At 36.3% G+C, this 24,949-nt stretch overlaps 1 protein-coding gene across 2 annotated transcripts in view; it reads left to right on the top strand.

Annotated features, from left to right (window-relative positions):
- LOC133292592 (MADS-box protein AGL42-like) overlaps positions 1 to 24,709 on the top strand; it is a 37,617-nt gene extending 12,908 nt beyond the window's left edge. The window contains exons 4-8 of one of the 2 annotated variants that reach the window (XM_061491043.1): positions 1,283 to 1,361; positions 23,874 to 23,935; positions 24,124 to 24,223; positions 24,306 to 24,347; positions 24,444 to 24,709. In XM_061491043.1, coding sequence (XP_061347027.1) covers positions 1,283 to 1,361; positions 23,874 to 23,935; positions 24,124 to 24,223; positions 24,306 to 24,347; positions 24,444 to 24,497 — 337 coding nt within the window. In that variant the 3' untranslated portion in view covers positions 24,498 to 24,709. Of the gene's footprint in view, positions 1 to 1,282; positions 1,362 to 9,105; positions 9,453 to 23,873; positions 23,936 to 24,123; positions 24,224 to 24,305; positions 24,348 to 24,443 lie in introns of those variants that run through there. The other variant, XM_061491117.1, reaches the window with a different exon arrangement.
- Positions 24,710 to 24,949: the final 240 nt, after the last annotated feature.

Here is a 24,949-nt window from a genome sequence, read left to right as displayed (position 1 = left end):
ATTTCTATTTTATTTTATTTATTTATTTAGTTTTTTTATTTTATTTATTTATTTAGTTATTTTTATTTTATTTTTTAATCTCCTCTTATTTATCATTGGTTCATCTACTACCGACTCCAATTAGCTTGGTTTAAAGGTGTTGTTTATATTGATGTTGATATGTATGTGTGTGAATAAAAAATGATTACAAAATATTTATTTTAATACTAAACAACCATGATATTTAAACATAAAAGAAGAAATTACTAAACAAGTGAAATCAAATCAAATTAGACTGATAAATTTCAACCAAAAAAAAAAATAGACTAATAAAAAGAATTTTCCAACAAAAAATAATTAAAAAAATAAAGAGAAACAAATAAAAAAAATCACACAGATAAACACATGCCTAACAAACAAGAGCAATATATGTAGATTGTTTATTTACTTAGGGGGTAAATGTTAAAAAAACTTTAAGTCAGGGGGTAAATGATTCAAAATTTTAGGAAGGGGGTAAATGATTATGAGAAAAGTTACAGGGGATTTTTTGAAATTTTCTCTTATTTGGGAAAACTTCAAAAAAAACCCCTATGATTTTTTGAAGTTTTCTTAATTTCTTTGATTTTATTTATTTATTTATTCTTTTTTTTTTTGTCTTATTTTTATTTAATTTTTTATTGCTATTTTTTAATTTCTAGTGTTTTTTATTTTATTTTTATCCCTTTTTTGATTTTTTTTCTTTCAATCTTTTTACACTTTTATTTGGGTTTATTTGCCATTAATTTCAATTAATTTGCGATAAATATGTTGTTAATGTTAATATTGATGTATTAAGGTCGTTCAAAATATAAGCCATCGTGTAATGCCCTGCCCTTTAAATCCTATTATCAGATTCATCATTCCTCATGTCTATACTACTAAAAACAATCTCGGATCAGATAGCACTAAGTTGCAGTAGTTGAACCAAGATTCCATAGGTGGATAATTTTGAAATTCCATAGTAATTTACTTTTCAATGCAATATGTACTTTTAGTAAATGATCAAAAACAAAATCTAATGGTGAAATTTTGGATAAATTTTTTTATATGTTATTAACTAAAGGGGCAAAAATGGGTTCAGAGCCATTTAAGTAAATATCTAGTTATTATACTTTTACAATTTAGGTTTCCATCATATTATTACATGTCTGCAATTGTAAAATGACTACTGAGTTTTCTGTCTGATTGAGTATTTAATTGCAAAGTTTTGTAGAATACTTATATATATATAAAATTTGATAACATTTTGTTTTAAATACTTCAGCATCACAAAGATTTTGGAACGGTACCAAAAATATACCAAAGATTTTTCCGCCAGTAAGTTTGGGGAAGATTATATCCAGGTTTGACTCTCATCTTACAAATTTCGAAAACTTCATAATTATGGAAGAAATTATTAATATTTGCTTAACTCTAATGTTATGTTTGTAGTGATCATAATAATGCCAAAGTTGATTTGCACTTGATTCGAAAATTTGTTTCTCCTTTTCCAATACGTTTCTTATTTTTCAAAGATATTCATAATAACAAGTATTGAGAGAAAAAAAATTATGCAAAATAATGTCTGAGAAACTATAAAAAAAAGGTCTCAGGAAAAACCGTACATAATGTATTAGACCTATATTTCAATCTTAATTAGGTTATCTTTATGAATTCCAGAAACTTTTTCTAATTTATCAGCAAATGTCTGTTAAAATGTTTTCCCAGTAGAATGAAAACTATCCCACTATCTATATATGTAGCTTCTGGTGGAAATTTAACCCTATTCAACTATGTGAGGTGGTTCTATAGTAAAGGAAATTAGATGTGTTGATACCCAGCCTGTTAATGGTGATAATCATTTTCTTAAATGGTATACTTCAGATTTTGAAGGACATAATGCAAATGTCTGGGCTGGGCCTACTGATAGAGAGGATGATATTCTTAAGACTCGTTAGATTCCTAATATTTTTGTGAATGCATAAATTCACAGAGAGTCAATTTCTAGATAAGCAAGTAATGATATTTGCACTCTTAAGTTTAAAGTAGAAGCATTCGTTTGATGGAGGAATTTATCAATACTTACTTGTCCACAATAAGGCCCAAGCATAGTTATCAGTATCGTATGATACACGATACGATTCACAAACACGATGATACGTATCGTAAGGTGTATCAAAAATACGATACGTATCATGTATCATACGATATAAAAATTATTTGTATCGAACGATAAGATGCTATATCGTATGATACGATACGTATCATGTATCATACGATATAAAAATTAAATCAAATTTTTTAATATTTAATACAAAAAAAGAAATAAAGATTTGATTTGTGATTTAAACTCAAAAATCAATCTGAAAATTCTGTATTAATAGAGAAAATAATTAAATCAACATCAACAAAACATTTATCCCAAATTAATTGCAATCGATGGTAGATGAATCCAAATGAAAAGTACGAAGAGATACAAATAAAAAGAAGTAAAATAGAAATAATAATAATATATATAAATATAAAAGTAATGGGGAAGGGGGAAAAGAGATAAGGGAAAAGAAGGGAAAAGAAGAAGTGGGGGAGATGAAAAGGAAAAGGACTAAAAGGGACCATCAGGAATATAGGAATAACAATGGGTCTAACTCTCCATCATGCTAATAGCTATTATCCATTCCGTCCTAAGGCACACCGTTCGCTAATCTATATCCCACTCCATTAAGTCTTGTTTTACTACCTTCCCCCAAGTAAGTTTTGGTCTACCTCTACCTTTCTTTGTGTTGAGCTCTTGGTAACAAAGTTTTGTTCTTACGGGAGCCTTCTCATTACGTGCCCAAACCATCTAAATCTATGTTCTCTCATCTTTTCAGCCACCGATAGTACTCCTACCTTACGTCGAATATCTTCATTTCTTATCTTATCCTTCATCGTATAACCACACATCCACCTTAACATCCTCATCTCCGCTACTCTCATTTTATGTTCATGTTGCCTATGCGCTGGCTAACATTCAGCTCCATATAACATTGCAGGTCTTACTGTTATTCTATAGAATTTTTCTTTTAGCTTAAGGGGAATTTTGTGGTCACACAAAAATCCAGAAGCACTACACCATTTCATTCATCCTGCTCTGATTCTATGATTTACATCCTCATCAATCTCTATGCCTTTTTGCAAAATGGATTCCAGGTATCTAAAAGCATATTTCTTGGGTACCTCTTGTCCAAGTAGATGCACAAGATCTTGTTGGACAAGTGGCTTCAATACTCAAGAGGGGGTGAATTGAGTTTTATAAAATCTTTTCGCAAAGTGCCTCTTTTGATAATTTAAAGAGTGTTTCTTCAATAAAATAACTTAACAAGGAAAAATCTAAGTGTAGGAGCAAGTGTGTGATCAATAAAGTAAGCAAGTGAATATATGAACACAATCTAAAATTGCAATTTCAAGACTAAAGTGAGGAGTTTAAGGTTAGAAAAATTGCAAACTAGATGTATCCTGGTTAGGTCACCACCACCGTGACCTACGCCTAGATTGAAGTCACTCGATCAAACTTTTTCACTAGCTATCAAGCTTAAGGGTGCTTGATAAACCGTTACAATATTCTCCAAGACTTCGATCTCTTGGTGACAAACACTTTTCTTTCAATTAGAAAAGGGTTCACTCCTCTCTCAATTCAAGAAATCAAAAAGAGGTGTTTAATAATGGTTAAGTACTCTCAAAGTACAGATTATACAAATTGAAGAGCTAATAAGTGTATAACTTTAAATGAAAGATGAGCTCAAGTGTATGCAATGATCAAAGTATGTAATCAATGAGCAATGATTGGTTAAAATAAGTAATAAATATTCAATAATTGATCTATGGTTATGTACTGTTCATTACTGTTGATGTAAGTATTTATATTGACATCTCCTATGAAAACTAGCCGTTTATAGCCTTTGTGATCTGTACATATCCAGATATTTCTCGGGCCCATATCCGGATATTGATATCCGGATATTCAAAGTACAATATCCGGATATTTCATGGCAGCACCCTTTTTGCACGATATCTTGATTTCTTTCCTTTCAAAATGGTTTCTATTACTTGGAATACATGTAATTGGTTATGGAAACTATCTATAAGTGTTCAGACCATGTAAATTCCTTTCCAAACCAATTTTGACATATTAAACCATTCATTTTGACATTTTTAATGCTTAGTATTAAAGATGCATTCTTTTAACTTCAAATGAGTGATTAAGATTGTGAACATGTGTGATTACATTGTGCAAGGCTGCTCAAGTGCTTAAATTATGTTAAAAGCCTTTTGATGCATTTTTGACTTATTAAACCAAAATTTTTAAGCACTTTATGATTAGTAACTATATGTATGACTTGAGCTCATACAATGCTAGAATTTATACACCTTTACATATCTTTCCTAAGTCCCAATTGAGTGTACCAATGATATCTTGGACTTAGCTTCATGCTTTGAGACTTGATGCTTGACTTGCATTGCTTTCACATAGGCTTGAATTCTTTTGGATGTTGCTTCATTCAAGGATCTTGAGCATCCTTCTTTAAGTTTGTTTGTTATCATCAAAACCATGTTGACGTGGCATCATCAAGTGTATAAACTTTGAGTACGTGGCAACCACATCATCACTTTGATTCTTCAGATCTTAGTCTATATCTCTTACCAGAGAAAACTCACACTTCATATACTCAGTCTTGCTCCGGATTAACGTGAATCTTTTAGACTCCAACATGCTTCTCCATAATTCGAGTTTTCTATTAACACCGTCTTTGGTCTCATCAATAAACACAATATCATCTGCAAAAAGCATACACCATGACACTTCCTCTTGGATATCTTTTGTTAGTTCATCCATAACTAAGGCAAAGAGATAAGAACTTAGAGCCGAACCTTGGTGTACACCTATTGTGATAGAAAAATAACTTGATGTTCCATTACAAGCTTTCACACATGTAATAGCCTCATCATACATATCCACGATTGACTTTGCATACTTTGATAGTACTTTTTTCTTCTCAAGAACTCACTATAAAACTTTTCTTGGGACCTTATCGTATGCTTTCTCGAGATCTATGAACACCATATGTAAGTCCTTCTTCTTTTCTCGATATTTTTCCATTAATTGTCGCATCAAGAAAATAGCTTCCATGGTACATCTTCCTGGCATAAATCCAAATTGATTTACAGAAACTTTGGTCTCTCCCCTCAAGCGATGTTTAATAACTCTCTCCCACAACTTCATAGTATGGCTCATTAGCTTAATGCCTCTATAGTTAGAACAATTATGAATATCTCCCTTGTTTTTGTAAATAGGCACAATCATACTTTTCCTCCATGCATCATGCATCTTATTTGTCTGAAGAATCTTATTGAAAAGATTGGTCAACTATTTTATTGCCACATCCCCCAGGTCTTTCCACACTTACAATAGGGACACCATCGGATCTCAAGGCTTTATTAGTTTTCATCCTCTTTAAAGCCTCCTTAACTTCATGTGTATTGATTCTGCGCATAAATCTTCTATTCAAATCATCATAAGCATCCTCCAAGCAACAAAAGGTTGTGTAAACAAAAAGCAAAAAAAAATACATTTTCAAAATATCTTTACCGACTTTGCTTTAACTTTACGAAGTCAAAAAGTTTTCAGCAAGAAAGATTTTATTTTTGAAAACCATTTACAGATTATAAGCTTCCAGCAAATCCAACCACAAAGGCTGATAAGGGAAAATGGCCTTAGATTGTTAAACAAGAAATGGGAGATAAGGCAAATGACTACCCTAATGAAGAGGATGATGGATAAGTTATGTCACTGATAGATGCTGATAATGATAACAATGATAATATTAGTCTTAATGATTGATGAGTAGGAGAATAACTGGTTTTCATTTTAGTTACTTGTGTATTTTGCTTATTGTATACTTTTTGAAAGTTTGATTTATATGATATTAATTATATTATATATTTTAAAATTACTTTTTATTATGTTTATATATCTTACGTTTCGATACGATTCACGATACAAAAAATTGGTCGAACGATACACGATACGTATTGCGATTCAACAACCTTGGGGCTAAGAACTTGGTATAATATAAAGGGTTTGTTGAAACAAAGATTCTTCCCTCCTTATTGCAAAACAAATCTATTACAGTATCACTCATCAACTACAGATTCACGAGACAATTCTGCGTTCTGGTGTTACCTTACTACTGGGAGTGACTTGTGGTTTATAGTTTTTTGAGGGTAGACAAATGTGCGATCCATACCACAATAAGTGGATTTAACGCCATATCTAAATCCAAAATCTTATTGCATTGGACTTATGAGTCCTTTCATTTATATGTTCCTTACTTAGTCCATTCCTAACCGATATGGTGATAAAAACTAGCAGTGGAAGCAATGAAACTTCTCCTAGAATAACAATCTGAAAGGAACCCAATACTAGTATAACAACACATGCAGAAGCAAAAATCATAGTAGAATTGAAATGTAAAACACCAAAATTAATATGGCAAAAAAACTCCTCAATGTAAGAGAGTTAAAAGAATCTACGAGACTTTAAAATTTTCACTACAAAAATAGAGGCACAAAGAGTCTTACAACCAATAGATGAACATATACAACTCTTCCACAATATCACAAGTTCACCCACAATGGCCCAAAGACATCAACAAGATGAAAAACATGAAAAGAAGAGTTCAAAAAAAGTCATAAGAAATAACCTCTACTCACGAACATTTTGCGATTTCTGTAGAACTCAGGTTGCATATTCCACTATTTGAAGAACTATGAGTAAGGAATCTCTCGAAAAAATTTCAATTCAGTCGGACGTCGTTTGACCTTCCAATCTCTCATTTGATGAAAATTGCTCAATGCTAGAAAAAAAGTTGCTACCCTCTCTTTCTTCTTCAATTTTGCCAAATATTCCCTCTTAATTCTCTCACCCTATTGGCAACCCTAATTAGGGTGAAAGTAAAGTTAGGCTTAAGCCTCAATAGAAGAGATCAATCAAAAAAATCTCCCCCTCCGCAACTAGATGTAGGCCATCACCATTCCAGCAATCAAGCAACATGTTTCAAGCTTCTTTCTTAACAATGTTGTTGTCATCATTTCAGCACCATTATCATCGGTATGAATCTTCTCTAATTCCAACAATTTAGAATTTTACACATCTTGTATCTAGGGATACCTAACATTAATATGCTTAGTCCTTGAATGAAAAGTAGAATTCTTACCTATGTTACAGCTAAAAGAATTCATAATAATAAAATCATAGCAACAGAAGAAAGAATTTTAGAAACAGAGTATGTTTATTGATTTTGAAAAAGGAACGGGAATGTTACAAAAGACTAGCTCTTCAATAAGGGAAATATTCTCTTCACAATTGGACTCTCCTTATGAGACTGACAAAATACTCAACAACCCTTTCGAATCACACACAAGTCTATTTTATACAAAAAAACCCAACTATTATCCTTCTTTCTAACTAATTACCTTCCATAACTTTAAACAATAAGCTCTCCAAACAACCAGATAGCTTTTCTTAGGAACTACATCCTCTAATTCTGTAACAATACCTCCCCCTAGGGAAACAACCATTTTTCCCAAGGTTGAAGTCTGGAAATTGTTGTTTAATGGTTGCAACTTCTTCTCAAGTTGCCTCTTCAATGAGGGTGTTGCGTAAAATCGGCAAGTGCACCGATCGTACCAAGTAATACAAAGTGAGTAAGAATATCGTCCCACGAGGATTGAGGCACCAGATTTAATTTTAACTATTCCTTTCTTAATTGGATCAACAAAAGTTGATTTGTGAAGTAATTGTGTTGTGACAATTGTGAACTATTTAATATTTCGTAAACAATTCAAAAAGAAGTTTGAGAGCTTAAAGTAAAAGATTGAGAGTTTGAGAAAAATATAAAGAAAAACTATTGCAGTAAAGGACTCCAACACCTTTCCGATCCCCACCTTGTAATCTTGATTAATATTTATATTTAATTACCCAATTGATCAAACAATTCACCATCTATAATTAATTAGTTAAGCTCTAATACCTTAGTGATCTTAACCTTATTAACCCTATTAGAATCCTAATCCCGTAGAAATCCTATTTCAAGTTAATCTTTTAGCCCAGTGAATTTTCCACATTTGCAGTTCATATAGCCTATCCCTAGTGCATACATGAACATTTATCTTACCCTTTGTCAGGAACTAGAATCCCAATATTCCTATTGAAAACCCTAACCCTCGCAATCCTAATAGAGTCGCGAATTCTAAAAGAATTATTGATGAAGAACAGAGTAAAATAAATTGAATTGAATAATTAACCATAAACTTAACCAAAATACAAGGGGTTCACACCAAGGGTTGTGACCCTTACCACAATATAAAAGACTAGCCAGACATATTCATGTCTGACAAAACAAGATATTCAAAAGAATTCATAAAACGAAAATTAACCGGAAAGAATGGAAGAAGAAATCTTGATTCTTCAGGCACCGAAAGCTCGCTCTGATTCCTATTGCTCGCAATTTCTCCCGTGCAAAAGTGTTGTTTTTCTCTTGAGGTCTGAGTCTCTATTTATAGAGTCTTTGACCTGGTGGAGAAGCTTGATCTAATCTTTTCCGCATCTCACTGTAATCTTGTCTCTGATTTGAAAAGGATTTAATGCTGATTGTCCGCACCTCCCACGCTACTAGCGTGGTTCCCACGTTGTGAGCTTGGGAGTTTTCTTCATAATCTTGGACCACGCTGCAAGCGTGGGCTTTTTGAGGGTCTGGCGCTACTAGCGTGGTAGCTTCTGCCTGAATTTGATCTCTGGCGCTACTCGCGTGGTTCCCACGCCAGTAGCGTGGTAGCTTCTGCCTGAAAGGCTCCCTTCACGCTATGAGCGTCATATCCACGCTGTGACCACGCTGTGAGCGTGGGGCCTTCAGTTTAACTTTTCCTCTTTAGCTCCAATTTTTTCATTTTTTCCTACGAAATCAACACAAAATCAGTATGCAATCTCTGATTAAGATTTTGACAGATCAACGGTGATTATTGCCCTTTTTGCTTAAGATTTAATCAACATTCTTTTTCTTTTTGGCTTAGATTTCCTTATATGCTGAACGCATATCAGGGGGCGTTGCTGCCACTGAAGGAGAATCTGATCAACAGGAGCCTATTGTTGCACAACAATTCGTTTCCTCAAAATCATTGCTGGAACATATAATGCTGATTCAAGCTGCAAACCCTCTGGCAAAAATGGATCCACTGCTCATTTTAACTGAGACACATGAAACACAGGATGTACTCTAGCTACCGGAGGGAGTTGAACTTGAAATGCTACAGCACCAATCTGCTTAGTGACAAGGAACTATCCATAATGACATGCTGCCAATTTTGGATTTAGCTTAAAGGTGATTGAAAGTTGAGAATTGGGATGAAGCTTCAAGTAAACCCAGTGACCAACCTGGATAGGAGATGTGGAACGATGGACATTATGCCTTTTTCTACCACAACAGTTACTTTACAAAATGATTTCTTGACATATATTGATATTGCACATGTGAGGTCTTTTTAGCATGAGTATGATGTATCTTACTCTTTTCATAGCCTAGACCATAGGTGACATGTGTAGCTCTTTGATTACCAAGTATAACATTTAAATTTTTCCTAGCACATGTAAATTTCTCTATATCATCATTTAACCTCTTTATTTCATCCTTGAATTTTTTACAAGTAGTGCAAGAAATAGAGGAGGAAAAAGCACTATTAGCTCTAGATAAACAAATTAAGCATGTAGCACTAGCATCAATTAGTTTCAAAGTTTCATTTTCATTTTCATTTTTCAAGTCATCAATCTTCTTACTAAGTGATGTAATTTGTTTAAGCAAATCTTCATTATGCTTTCTAGTCATCCTAAGGTTCTTAGTGTAATTCACAGGTCCTCTAATGGTGTTTCTCTCAAACACCCAAACACACAAGTTTTACACACGAGGAATTCTTTTTCTCTGATCAATACCTCTTTCTATTACTGTATATGTCAAGTCCAATTTGAAATGGTTTACATAGTGCTATTTAATAGCAAATGACTAAAAGAATTAAAAGGGTACCTAGTAACTCTAAGCATATTAATTGTCCACTAACAAATTCCTAGGGACACACCTCTTCATAACATAAACCCTTCATTTCCTATTTTTAATTACTTTATTTATTAAAGTTTAAACCCAACAAAACTCCCCCTTAAACTTTAATATCTCTACCGTCCTTCATTCCAATCTTCTTCTTGCAATTCTCAAACAACAACGTCGGCAGGGGTTTCGTGAAAATATCTGCAACTTGATCTCGGCTTGCCACATGACTGAGCTCCACCTTTCCTTCTTTGACCTGATCCCGGATGAAATGAAATCTGACATCAATATGCTTGCTTCTTTCATGGTTGACCGGGTTCTTTGCTAACTCGATCGCTGATTTGTTGTAAACCTGAATCTCAGTTGAACCGACTTGCTCTTGCTCCAACTTGCTCAATAAATTTCTCAGCCAAATTGCATGGTGCTGGATGGTTTGCTGATGGTGGAAAATATAAGTTCTGATAGGGGACGTTCCTCTGTTCTTGCAGAACACAGATTCGTCCCTTAGTTCCAACCCAAGTGCGCAAGTGCACGCATCAAGTAATAAAGGGAGTATTAATGCCCAAATTATCGTTCCCACGAGGATAGAGTGCTAATTATTGTTTTATCACTGTTTATAAAGAGTGAAAATAAGAAGAAAAGTTAGTAAATGAACTGTCGGGTCAAACGTTCCCTACTGTCTTGACAACGTTCCTCAGGAACAATAGATTCAATCTGATGGCAAACATTTGCTCGCTGCGTTATGTATGTGATCCTTCCTGTTTAAAAGAAAGTGAGATAACAATCATTGGAGTTTTTATAAGTACTAAATGAAATAAAATAAAACTACTAAAACAGAAATAACTATAATCCAGAGACAACAGGTTGGTGGTTAAAACAGTTTAACAGAATGAACGGATTCACTGCTTCACTATTAAAGGGGCTGTTTTCTCTGCTAAAGACTTAGCACATTTTGGCTTTGTCCCAGTTTCTTTGCCTGCCAACTCTGATTCCTTAGCTCATGGTCTAGTGGCTCACAAGTTTCCATATTCCTATGGCTCCCTTGGCTCCAACAGGTACTTAGTTCAGAACCTTAAAATGGACGAGTTGGCCCCTTATTCCTAAGGTGACCAGTAGCATTTTTGCCATGACATCTACCTTCCCCCAATGGCTAAGCTGTCTGAAATCCCTTCCTTATGGAAGTTCCTTTCTCAGTATGTACCCAATTTCCATTGACGCACAATGAATATAGCTTACTTAGCCAAAGAAATACAAAAAGCTTCGGTCAAGAGTTTTGAAAACATTTCTTTAAGAGTTTCACAGTTTACCCGTTCCACAGATAGTTCAGCTCATGACTGATAGTTTAAACATAATTATTCTCAACTGAGATCACATAAACCCGAGATTCAGTCAAGAGATAACGATTGGAACGAAGAGAAAAACACTTATATTAATTTAAAAGACAGTTTACAAAAAGAAACAGAAAATGGAGAAAGATGGGTATTTGCTCGTGAGGAGTCTTGATGGTTGTTTACAGAGAAGAGAAAAGGGGTTGTCGCTTAACTATAGTTACAACCGAAAATTAAACTAAGTTACTAACTACTACTACTACTAGGTGATCTTCTTCCTTCTGGACTTCAATCCCTCCAGAATCCGATGATGTTTTTGTATGAGGGTGGTCTTATTTATAGATGGAAGGAAAGTGGCAAGCTTGTAAATCCTTTGGAGCAAGTTGCTTGAATGAGGGGACGGGTCGGTGGCAGCAGAGTATGGAAGCTGCGCAAATTGCTGGATGGAACAAGGTTTGGTGATGATTAGCCGTAGTTTGCAGGCCTTCCCATGTTTTGCTTCTGTTTTCAGCCAATGAGAACTCTTGATTCCCTGCTCTTCACGTTTCCAGCTGCTCAGTTGGTGCACCGCCTTGCTTTTTAGAAGTCTTTAACTCTACGTTACCTGCAAAGTGTACAGAAGCATTAAATGAATGGAGCAGGTGCATTAAATGCGTCTCAGTTCGTTCCCCTTTTAATATATTTTAAAGGAATACGTTACCATTCGTTCCCCCACTGTGTTTTTGTCACAAATGTTGAAAAAAGTGATTTTCATGCTGAAGTTGCTCATCAGATGAGGGAACGTATGGTATTTTGCCATCAAAATGGGCTTAGATGAGAACGAATTTACGTCCCATCACATGGGACACGCACCACGAAGCAGCTACGTACTCGGCTTCGCATGTAGATAGAGTTACAATGGGTTCCTTCTTCGATATCCAAGTAAACGCCGTATTCCCCATAAAAAATACATAGCTAGCCGTGCTCTTTCTGTCATCCACATCTCCGCACCAATCACTATCCGAGTAGCCTGTCAGCTTGTACTTGTCCGACTTCGAGTAAAGAAGTCCTTGAGAAATTGTTCTTTTCACATATCTTAGAATTCTCTTTGCCGCCTTCCAATGAGTATACTTCGGTTCTTCCATAAATCGGCTTATTATTCCAACACTTAGACACAGATCCGGCCTCGTACACGTCAAGTACCTCATACTTCCAACTAGACTACGATAAACACTCGGATCTACCTTTTCTCCTCCATCATATCTTGAAAGTTTAACGTCGGGTTCCATGGGGGTTGAAACCGGGTTGCAATCACTCATTTTGAACTTCTCTAAAATTCCTTTTGCATAGGCTTCTTGAGAGACGAAGATCCCGGATTCGTCTTGCCTAACCTCCAAACCAAGAAAGTATCTCATCAGACCAAGATCCGTCATCTCGAACTCCTTCGTCATTTTCTTCTTAAAATCTTGAATCATTCCTTCATCATTACCCAAGAAAATCAGATCATCAACATATAGAGCAACAAGTAGAATTTTACCTCCTTTCTTCTTTATGTAGATTGCGTGTTCATACGGACATTGTTCAAGTCCATCCTTCTTGAAGTAATTGTCAATTCTCGTGTTCCAGGCTCTTGGGGCCTGCTTCAACCCATACAAAGCTTTCTTCAGTCTCAACACTTTTCTTTCTTGTCAGGCTTTCATGAATCCCGAAGGTTGTTCCAAATACACCTCCTCCTCGAGTACTCCATTTAAGAATGCCGACTTCACGTCCATCTGATAGATCGGACATCCGAACTGAGCTGCTTGAGAAATTAACAGCCTGATTGTCTCCATTCTTGCCACGGGCGCGAACACCTCGTCATAGTCAATGCCGGCCTTCTGCTTATACCCTTTCGCCACCAGCCGGACTTTATATCTTTCGATCTCCCCCTTAGCGTTCATTTTCTTCTTGTACACCCATTTCACACCAATGGGCCGACTTTCTTTGGGCAGCTCGGCTAATTCCCACGTCTTGTACTTTTCTATTGGTTTAATCTCCTCCTCCATGGCTGATCGCCATTTCTCATCTCGGATTGCTTCTTCAAAACTCACTTCTTCAGAATCTGCCAACAAACATACCAAGTGTGCTTCACTGGTGGAATCATACAGATCTTGTAGACTCCTCAACCTTGGTTGTCTCAACTCTTCTTCACTATCAGAATCATTTGGATTTTCTGGAATGCGGGTCGAGGTTTGTCCGATATCAATTGTCATTTTCCCGGGTTCAACATTCACCTCGGATGGACTACTCCAGTCCCAAGCATCTTCTTCATTCACCTTCACATCTCGGCTAACCAGTACTTTTCTATTGACAGGATCTAGCAACTTATATCCCTTAGTCTTCTCATCATAACCAATGAACACAAACTTCTTGCTCTTATCTTCTAGCTTTGTCCTCAACTGATCCGGTATGTGTGCATACGCAACACTCCCAAAGACTTTAAAGTGACCCACTGAGGGCTTCAAACCATTCCATGCTTCCTGCGGAGTCTTGTCATTCAAACTTGAATGTGCACATCTGTTCTGCACGTACACTGCACATTGTACGGCCTCTCCCCAGAACTCTTTCGGCATGTTCTTTGTCTTCAACATGGATCGGACCATATCCAGGATAGTCCGGTTCTTTCTCTCAGCTACTCCATTCTGCTGGGGTGAGTACGGTGCGGTCAGGAACCGCCTTATCCCATGTTCTTCACAATACTTCTTGAAAGCTGTCGACACGTACTCCCCACCTCGGTCTGAACGGACCGATTTGATGTACCTCCCAGTACCATTCTCTATCATTACTTTAAACCTTTTAAATGCCTCTAGCACCTCGGATTTTTCCTTCAGAAAATACACCCAAGTCTTTCGACTAAAATCATCAATAAAAGTCACAAAATACTTCTTACCATTGAAGGACCCCAGAGTAATGGGTCCACACAGGTCGGTATGGATCAAATCAAGAGGCTGCCTAGTTCGGTATCTCGCCATCCTTTGAAACGGGCTCCTCGCATGTTTTCCCAATACGCAGTTCTCACAAAATTTTCCTTCAGAGTTAATCTTTGGTAGTCCCACTACCATGTTCTTCTTCATCATCTCGGTCAGACCACAATAATGAAGGTGTCCAAATCGTTTATGCCACAATTCCATCTTATCCTCGATTCCGGCTTGCAAACACCCGTCCTCCAAGCTGCTCAAGCACAACTTATACATTCTATTCTTCTTCATCTGAACTCGGGCTATCAGACGCCCTTGTTTGTCTTTCAACAGCAGAACTCGGTCTGTCATAAGAACCGAGTAGCCCTTTTCCATCAATTGTCCAATGCTCAGAATATTGCTTTTGAGCTCAGGCACGTAATACACGTCCCAAATTGTACCAACTCTTTCGTCCTTTTGCAAGAAACAGATGGTACCTCGGCCTTTTACATCTATCTTCGATGCATCTCCGAAAGACACATGTTTTGCTTCCAACGTTCTTAATTCTTTAAATAAATGTTTGTGACCACACATGTGGTTACTGGCACCAGAGTCCAGGTACCACTCTGTCTCATTCTTTGAACTTGTTTCACCATGGGCTAGCATAAGAACTCCTCCATCTCTTGTTTCTCCTTCTGCACCGAAGTTTGAAGTCTCGTCAAACTTTTTCTCATCACGGCAATCTTTAGCAAAATGCCCAACTCGGCCACAGTTATAGCATCTGTCCGAGTTGCAATCTCTTGAGTAATGTCCATACTTCCTACATTTGTAACATTCCACGTTTGATTGGTTTGTCCATCGGCCTCTTCCACCTCGGCCTCGTCCTCTACCTCTCCAGTTTAATGACTAGACTCAGCTTTCTCCTCATGTCTCGTCTCCTGACCTTGGCCACGACCACCTCGGCCATTCCCTCGTCCATTTCTTCCACGACCTCTACCTCGGGCATTCTGAGAGTAGAGCGCCTTTTCTTCCTTGATATTTGCTTTTGATTGGAGTGCTTGCTCCAGTGTCTCTTCCTTCTTCTTTTTCTTGCGTTGTTCATGCGCCTCAAGAGAACCTGCTAGCTCATCAACAGATAGCGTAGACAAGTCCTTAGATTCTTCAATCACACACACCACGTTTTCAAAGTCGTCTGTCAACGATCTCAATATCTTCTCCACCACTCTGGAGTCTGGCAGGGCCTCTCCATTCCGCTTTAGCTGATTTACCATGGTCTGAATCCGGGTGATAAAATCTGGCACTCCTTCAGTCTCCTTCATTTTCATGCCTTCCAACTCTCCTCGTAGAGTTTGAAGTCTGACCTGCTTCACACGATCAGCTCCTTTGTAAACCGTCTCCAAAATATCCCAAGCCTCCTTTGCTGTTGCCGCCTCTCCTATCTTCTCAAGGCCACGAATTTCTTCAACAGCTTGAAACATTATATAAAGTGCAGCCGCATCCTTTGTCTTTGATGCCTTCAACTGTCTGATTTGATTCGCTGAATATCCTACTGTCGATTCTGGTTCTACGAACCCATCTTGCACCAATTCCCAACTATCGTGGGCTCTTAGAAGAGCTTTCATTTGGATGCTCCAATTTTCATAGTTCGTCTTTGTCAGACGGGGCACTGGCAGACTGTTCCTCTCCATTGGTTCAAGCTCTGATACCAATTTGTAATTCACAGGTCCTCTAATGGTGTTTCTCTCAAACACTCAAACACACAAGTTTTACACACGAGGAGTTCTTTTTCTCTGATCAATACCTCTTTCTATTACTGTATATGCCAAGTCGAATTTGAAATGGTTTACATAGTGCTATTTAATAGCAAATGACTAAAACAATTAAAAGGTTACCTAGTAACTCTAAGCATAATAATTGTCCACTAACAAATTTCTAGGGACACACCTCTTCATAACATAAACCCTTCATTTCCTATTTTTAATTACTTTATTTATTAAAGTTTAAACCCAACACTTAGCAAGTGCCATGGCTTCCTCATAAATTTCACTAAATGCAACTTTCAATTCATCATAAGAAGGATCAAAAGATAAAGCAATGGACTCTACCTCGTATTCTTCCTTGTCTTCTTTAACCATCAAGCAAATGTTGATTTCTTCTTCACTTGATGAAGGGCTATCACTTGAGGAGTTTTCATCCTATGCCATATAAGCTTTCTTCCCTTTTTTTCTTGCCTTTACTTGACTTTTTTTTTATCACTTTTTCTCTTAGATTGGATCCTAAGACAATCATTCTTGTAGTGACCTTGCTTTCCATGTTCAAAACAGGTGATTTGAGTATTGGATGAGGTTGATCTCCTTTTAATTTGGCTTGGACAGTAGCTACCTTGTTCCTTTGGAGGTTTTCCTTTTTGAAAAACTTGTCATATTTCTTGATGAAGAGTTCCATTTCATCTAGATCAATTTCCTCCTCATTTGGTTCATCATTTTCATGCTCTTTAGAGGTAATGGACTTGAGAGAACCCTTTGACCTTTTTCTTGAATTAATCTCTCAAAGCATGTCTCTTCATTTCAAATTCATATTCTTGGAGCTTTCCATATAGAGTGACAATTTGCATTGTGTCTGACTCATATATAGCCGAAACTTTAGCATCTCACTCTTTGGTCATGCACCTCAAGATTTTGTTGACAAGTTGCTTATTATAGTGGATATCTAAGGCGTTCAACCTTGGAATAATGTGAGTAAAATACTTTTGTAAATCATAAACACTTTCATCATCAAGCATTTCAAAAGTTTTAAAATTTCTAGTGAGCGCATTTCGTTTAGACCTTTTGACCTCATTACTGCCTTCATCGATAATTTCTAACACTTTCCACATTTCTTTAGCAGTCTTACAAGAGAAAATCTTAAAGTACTCATCTTTCCCTATAGCATTAGTTTTTAGGTTTTTAGACTTAGCATTCCATTGAGCTTTTTTAAACTCTAACTCATTATAATTTTTAACCTTATTGGGAATTCTATTATTATTATTATCATCTAAAATGGTAGGAAATTCATATCTCTCTTCAACACTACTCCAAACCCTCAAATCTACTGATTCTAGAAATATTTACATCCTAGATTTTCAATCGAGATAATCTGTTCCATTGAAATAAGGTAGCTTATTGGTTGAACTAATTTCTGAGGGAAAATCATTGTTTAAATCTTTATCTCTAGGTGATTAAACCTAAAAATAGAGAACCTAAGCTCTAAGGCCAATTGTAAAGAAAGAATGACTAATAATACCATAAAAAGGGGTTGAATTATGGTTAATTTCTTTTCCAAGAAACTTAGTTTTTCAAACCTTTCTCTCAAGAAACCTCAATAAAACATGGTAGAATAGAAATCAAACACTTACCAACCCAAAAATAGAATTAAAGCAATGTAATTAACGCCAAAAATAGATAATTAACAACAAAAATTAAAAAGATAAGGTAAGGAAGATCAAACACTAAGATTTATTCTGATTCACCCTCAAACCACTAGAAGGCTACATCCAGACTGAGGTCGATCATCCACTAAGCTTAGAACTTCCAACCGGTGCCTAAGAAACCGATGTATAATTGGAATTTACAAGACCTTTGATCAACCTTGATCAAACTCAATCTAACACCTATAGGATCACTCCAATTGATCAAATCCAAAATTTCAGCAATCAAACAACTTAAAATAGATGCAGAGCATCCTCTTTGTGTTCCCAATTACAAAAGAAATCAGAGAAAAAGATGAAGAATAGAAGTGTATTGTGCTTTTCCCTCAAAGTATGCAAAATAAGCCTAAATGAGTATGATTCTTGAGTTTTCTAAGTTTTTGCATTTTTCTCTCTTTGATTCTAATTAGAAACCCTAATTTTATGTTTATGTAGGTGTCCAATCGAGTTACTAGTCGTTGGACATCAATTTGGGTCATTAACTTCGTCTTTAAGCAACTTGACATGATGTAATCAGTTAGATCACGTTTCTGTAATCGGTTATATGTTCTTGACAGCAAGTAATCGATTACTTCACCCTAGTAATCAATTACTTCATGTAATCTGCTACATGGTTATATGGTAATCGATTAACAGCAAAGTAGATGCACCATTTTTTCACTGTTTTCTATCCAAATCAACTCTAAATGATTTCTAATGATCTCTAACACATCTATGAATGTTTCTAACATCAATCTAACAACTTTACATGCGTATGTGATCTTGAATGCATGATTCAAGCATGCATGTCCTTAAAATGTGAGTTTATGACTTATAATGCAATACTTAAAGATAAAGCTCAATATACTCATTCTCTTAAGTTTCTAATACTCAAAACAATATTTCTAACTGTGAGAGACTATGTGAGTCTTTGTCTTCACTTGAATTCTTTGGTCTTCATCCTTTGAGCCTTTTAGAGCATTGTTTAAGTTGAAAACTTTGACTTGGAGGTTGACTTTTTCACTTTGAGCTATGCCTTCACTTTTGCATGTTGTCTTGGTCTTCTAACTCCATTTGGGACTTGTTGCACTATTCTCTAAGTTGTGCTTACATGTTGAGTTTGTATGTGCTTTATTATCATCAAAACTCAAGTACTTAACCTTTGTAGCCTTAGGGTCCAACACTTTTGTTAGAATAGGAAGTTTTGAATTTGAAATATTGTTGAAAATGTATTTTTGAATTACTGTTTGTAACAAAAGAGTTTGTTTAGAGAACTGTTAGAGGATTTTTAGGCTTGAGATTTATTCTGTTATAGATGACTTATGTATAAATACACCTCAATTGAAGAGGAAAAATATGAATGAATAGAAAGTATTTTTGGTATTCAGATTGTTGACATGGTATCAGAGCACCTTACCTCTTGCGCCTCTCCTCCCTGCCTCCACCGTCGCTGATATTGTCCAGACCCACTCCTCCATGGCCCGCATGCGACTGTATATTTTCTTGTGTGGATTAGACTCAGACTTTGCTCAGGTCCGAGGGGAAATACTTCGAAAGGATCCCAAATTGGATCTTGAAGGAGCTTATGCCTTCCTACGCCGTGAATATCAACGACGACTCACAATGAGTCGACCAACCTCTACAACGGATTCTTCTGCTCTGGTCTCCCAAGTTTCTCGCTTCTCCACCACTACCCCTGCTCAAAAAACCCGCAAGGATACATCCACCAGCAAACCATTTCTTTGCAGTCACTGTGGAGATTCTGGACACTCCAAGAGCCGCTGCTACGAACTCATTGGATATCCCGACTGGTGGGATTTCAATAAGAAACCACGAAGGAAAATTCTGAACAAAGCACTGCGTCCCTCCTCTGATACAGGGCCTCCTCCTACAGCAAATGCAGTCTACGAAGGAATTCTAGGTAAGTCTCATGCTTTCTCTACATTATCTGACTTTGATACATGGATAATTGACACTGGTGCATCCGATCATATGATTCGGCATCCTTATCTTCTCTCTAATTTTTCCCCTTCCCCTAAAACTGTAATTTCTACAGCTAATGGTGGAACCTCTACCATTGTTGGGCAGGGTTCCATCTCTCTTTCCAATCGGTTACACCTTCACTCTGTGTTAGTTGTTCCCTCCCTTGATTTTAATCTCTTCTCAGTTAGTCAACTAACCTCTGCACTGAATTGTTCTGTGATTTTTTCCCAAATAAATGTATTTTCCAGGACAACCAAACACAGGAGACCCTTGGTTATGGTGTTAAAAAAGGCAAGTTGTACTTCTTGGATGCTCCATCTCGTAGCAGTGACCCCTCTCTTTGTGCGTCTTCTACTTCGGTTGTGGCTTCAGAAAAAAATAATATTTGGTTATGGCATAGGAGATTAGGCCACCTCTCTTTTAGTTATTTGAAAAAATTATTTCCCAATTTCTTTTCTGATGTAAGTGTTAGTGATTTTCATTGTTCCGTTTGTGAATTGGCCAAGAGCCATAGGATTCCTTTTTATCCAAGTTTGAATAAAAGTATTATTCCCTTTCAAGTGATTCACTCTGATGTCTGGGGCCCTGCCAAAGTCCCTTCCTTCTCTAAATCCTTGTATTATGTAACATTCATTGATGAATGTACTCGCATGTGTTGGGTGAGTCTTCTCAAAAATAAAGGACAAGTCTTTTCTGTGTTTAAATTTTTTTTCAACATGGTTCAAAATCAATTTAAGACCACCATTGAAATTCTGCAATCAGATAATGGAATGGAATATATGTCCGGAGACTTTTCTGAATTTCTGTCCTCCCATGGCATCAAACACCTTACCTCTTGCTCCTATACTCCACAGCAAAACGGATTGGCAGAAAGAATGAATCGAACACTTTTGGAAGTAGTTAGAGCTTCCTTGTTTGAGATGAATGTCTCTTCCTCCTATTGGGGGGAGGCTGTAACTTCAGCAGGTTACCTTATTAATAGGACCCCTTCTAGTGTCCTTAATTTTAAAACACCTTACCAAGCCCTTACTTCTCACTTCCCTGTCCCTCATCCCTCTAACCTTGAACCCAGAAATTTTGGCTGCACTACCTATGTCCATATTCCAAAAAATCAGCGATCTAAATTAGATCCTTGTGCATAAAAATGCATTTTTGTTGGTTATTCAGATGTCCAGAAAGGTTATCGCTGCTTTGTCCCTCTTTCTCATAAAATCTATGTCACCTTAGAAGTCACCTTCCAGTAGAATGAACCTTACTACTCAGGGGGAGTCTCTACTTCTCCTTCTCAGGGGGAGAATCCAGCACCAATAAACAGAGAAGAAGAAGTCTGGCTTAGTACTCATGTAATACCTCTCCACTCCAATCCTTCATCAGATGCAGCACAAAATGATGAAGCTGCAGCAACACCAAATACTCCATCAAATGCAACACAAAATGATGAAACCGAATCTGCACCACAACATCATCAACCTTGTTTAACACACATAACCGAGGATCCTTTGGTGGCTGTCCCAGAATCTCAACCTGCAATCCAACCTGAACAAAGCTCAGAGGTAATTCCTATCCCTCCTTCTAATGAAATTCAAACACAGACCAGAAAATCCTCTAGGATTAACAAAGGTATCCCAAAAACCTTCTATGAACCTGATCCCAAAGTAAAAGCAAAATACCCTCTTAGCAACTATGTATCTACCCAACACTTATCTGAATCGTATGCATTAATTGTTAATCAATTATCTAGTGTGTCAATTCCAAATAGTGTACAAGAAGCATTAGATGATCCCAAATGGAAGGAAGCAATGAATGTATAAATGGAAGCACTCCAAAATAACTCAACTTGGGAGTTAACATCTTTACCGAACGGAAAAAAGACAATTGGGTGCAAATGGGTGTTCACTGTAAAATTAAAGGCAGATGGAAGCATAGACCGATACAAAGCAAGACTTGTGGACAAAGGATATACACAGAAGTATGGAATAGACTACCAACAGACGTTTGCTCTGGTAGCTAAGCTTAATACTATAAGGATATTAATTTCTTTAGCAGCTAACAGAGATTTGCCACTGAAACAGTTTGACGTAAAGAATGCATTCTTAAATGATGACCTAGAAGAAGAAGCTTACATGGATGTACCACCAGGAGTGCAACTAACTCAGAATAATGGAGGTCTGGTCTGCAAACTGAAAAAAGCGTTGTACGGACTCAAGCAATCTCCAAGGGCATGGTTTGGACGCTTCTCGTTAGCAATGACAAGATTCAGATACAATCCAAAGTAATTGTGACCATACTCTGTTTTATAAACACAGAAAGGAGAAGATAACTATTTTAATAGTTTATGTAGATGATATGGTGCTAACTGGAGATGACATTGAAGAAATGAAGTCCCTTGAACATCACTTAGCAACAGAGTTTGAAATGAAGGATTTAGGGCTCTTAAAATATTTTCTTGGGATAGAAATTGCAAGATCTCAAAAAGGCATTTTTTTAACCCAAAGAAAGTATACCCTTGATCTTCTGTCAGAAACTGGAATGTTGGCATGTAAACCAGCTGAGAACCCCATTGAAATGAATCATACTCTTGGCATTTACCCGAATCAAGTGGAAGCCGAAATTGGAAGATATCAAAGGCTAGTAGGAAGACTTATTTATCTTTCACATACTCGGCCAGACATTGCTTATGCAGTTGGGATAGTGAGTAGGTTCATGCATTCCCCTAGTGAAGAGCACATGAAAGCTGTATACTGGATTTTGAGGTACTTAAAAGGGACACCTGGAAAAGGTATTCTTTTTTCAAAAACCAGCAAGAAAGGCATTGAAGGGTTCACCGATTCTGATTGGGCTGGAGACAAGACTACTAGACAATCCACCTCAGGCTATTTTACTCTAGTAGAAGACAACTTAGTCACATGGAGAAGTAAAAAACAAAAGGTTGTGGCAAGATCTTTTGCTGAGGCAGAATTTAGAGGTATGGCATATTGTATTTGTGAACTCCTATGGATTAAGAACATTCTGAATGATTTAGGCATCAAGTATGATATTCCTATGAATCTGTATTGTGATAATAAAGCGTCCATTGAAATTGCTCATAATCCGGTTCAGCATGATAGAACAAAACATGTTGAAGTGGATAGACATTTTATAAAAGAGAAATTGGATCATAAGATCATCACAACTCCTTTCATCAGATCTGAAGATCAGCTTGCGGATGTATTAACAAAGGCAGTTTCTGGAAGGGTTCTAAAAGATACAATTGACAAGTTGGGCATGATTGATATCCATGCACCAACTTGAGGGGGAGTGTTAGAATAGGAAGTTTTGAATTTGAAATATTGTTGAAAATGTATTTTTGAATTACTGTTTGTAACAAAAGAGTTTGTTTAGAGAACTGTTAGGATTTTTAGGCTTGAGATTTATTCTGTTATAGATGACTTATGTATAAATACACCTCAATTGAAGAGGAAAAATATGAATGAATAGAAAGTATTTTTGGTATTCAGATTGTTGACAACTTTCCACTATGAAAACTGAGGTACAAAGAATCTTCCAAGATACAGAAGAACATATACAACTCTTCAATAACATCAAAAGGTTACTACAAAGGCCCAAAGACATCAACAAAATGAAAACATCAAAGAAGAATTCAAAAAAGGTCACAAGAGAAACAACCTTTGTTGGTGAAATTTTTACAAATTCCATAGAACTCAAATTGCAAATTCCACCATACACTTTGAAGAACTACGAGGGAGGAATCTAAAAAAATTTCAACTCAATCGCATGTTGTTTGACCCATTTGATGAAAAATGCTCTAATGCTGAAAAAAAAAAAGAGTTGTGGCCCTCTTTCTTCTTCTTCTTCAATTTTGCCAAATATTCACTTTTAATTCTCTCACCTTATTGACAACCCTAGTTAAGGTGAAAATAAAGTTGGGATTGTGTCTCAATAGGAGAGAACCAACCCATCACGTGGTACTTAATTACTCACTCACACTAAGTTATATCAGTTTTATGACAGTATAAGTGATATACTACGAGCTTTCTGTAATATATATATACTATATATTTTTTTTTACATGCAGCAACTGAAGTTTGACTTTGCAAGCATGGCAAAGAAGATTGAGCTTCTTGAACTTTCTAAAAGGTCACTCTTTAGTTAGCTCCATTGCCTTGCCAATAGTTCATTGTATTCAAATATTTTTATCTCTCAGTGTGTGCCGGCACTGGTAGTTTTACATTACAATACCGTATATAGCTGATTTTTTATTTAAGTTGTTGTCTGAAATGAGCTGCACTGCCTACAGTTTTTAGTTAATTATTTGAATTTCTTAGGAAGATGCTGGGACACAACTTGAGTTCATGTTCTTATGATGAACTCCAAGGAATTGAGGACCAGCTTGAGAGAAGTTTGCAAAGCGTCAGGCTGCGAAAGGTAAGTTACAAAAATGCTCTAGTTGCCTTCTAAATTAATGAAGAGAGGACAGAACTGAGAGATTTTAACCTTGTTTATTCAGGATCAACTGTTTAAGGAGCATATCGAACAACAACAAAGCCAGGTATATAAACTCAGCTTCAGTGCAAATTAAATGGAAACGCTTACTAGTGTTATAGAAATCCTCTACGCCTGACACATTTTTCCACTCTAAATTCAGGAGAGAAACTTGCTCAAAGAGAATGCCAAATTAAGTGCAATGGTGAGATTATGATCTTTCCCATGTATATAGTTGATTATCCATGATATTTTATCAGCCAAAAACAAACGAAATAAAAAGATCGATATTAGTTTTCATAACGAGAAAGTTTAGATGTGTTTTGTTAGATACATCATTGGTTGACGCATGGCTTTGACTAACTGAGTGGAAGTGAGTATATATATAAATTTTTTTTTTAGTACATAATAATAAACAAATTTTAGATTGTGGAGCATGTATATCAGAAAATAATAAAACGAAAGCCAAGGGATCAATTAGGCTATAATTGTGGCCAAATGCTGGTTACACTTGATCATTAATGACCAAATTCTCATTCTTGTCTCGCCTTATCTATTGTAGTGAAGGAAGGGATGAATTACGATATAGGGTGTGTGTTTGGTTTTCATAATTGAAAAAATGAAATCTCATCACTTGTTTTATATATATATATATATATATATATATAT

This window comes from Gastrolobium bilobum, unplaced genomic scaffold, assembly GCF_033153095.1.
Source record: "Gastrolobium bilobum isolate Gb01-03AN ecotype WA unplaced genomic scaffold, APGP_CSIRO_Gbil_v1 utg77129, whole genome shotgun sequence".
Lineage (NCBI taxonomy): Eukaryota > Viridiplantae > Streptophyta > Magnoliopsida > Fabales > Fabaceae > Gastrolobium > Gastrolobium bilobum.
The sequence above is the reverse complement of the archived record's forward strand: the minus strand, read 5'-3'. Positions and strand labels throughout refer to the sequence as shown.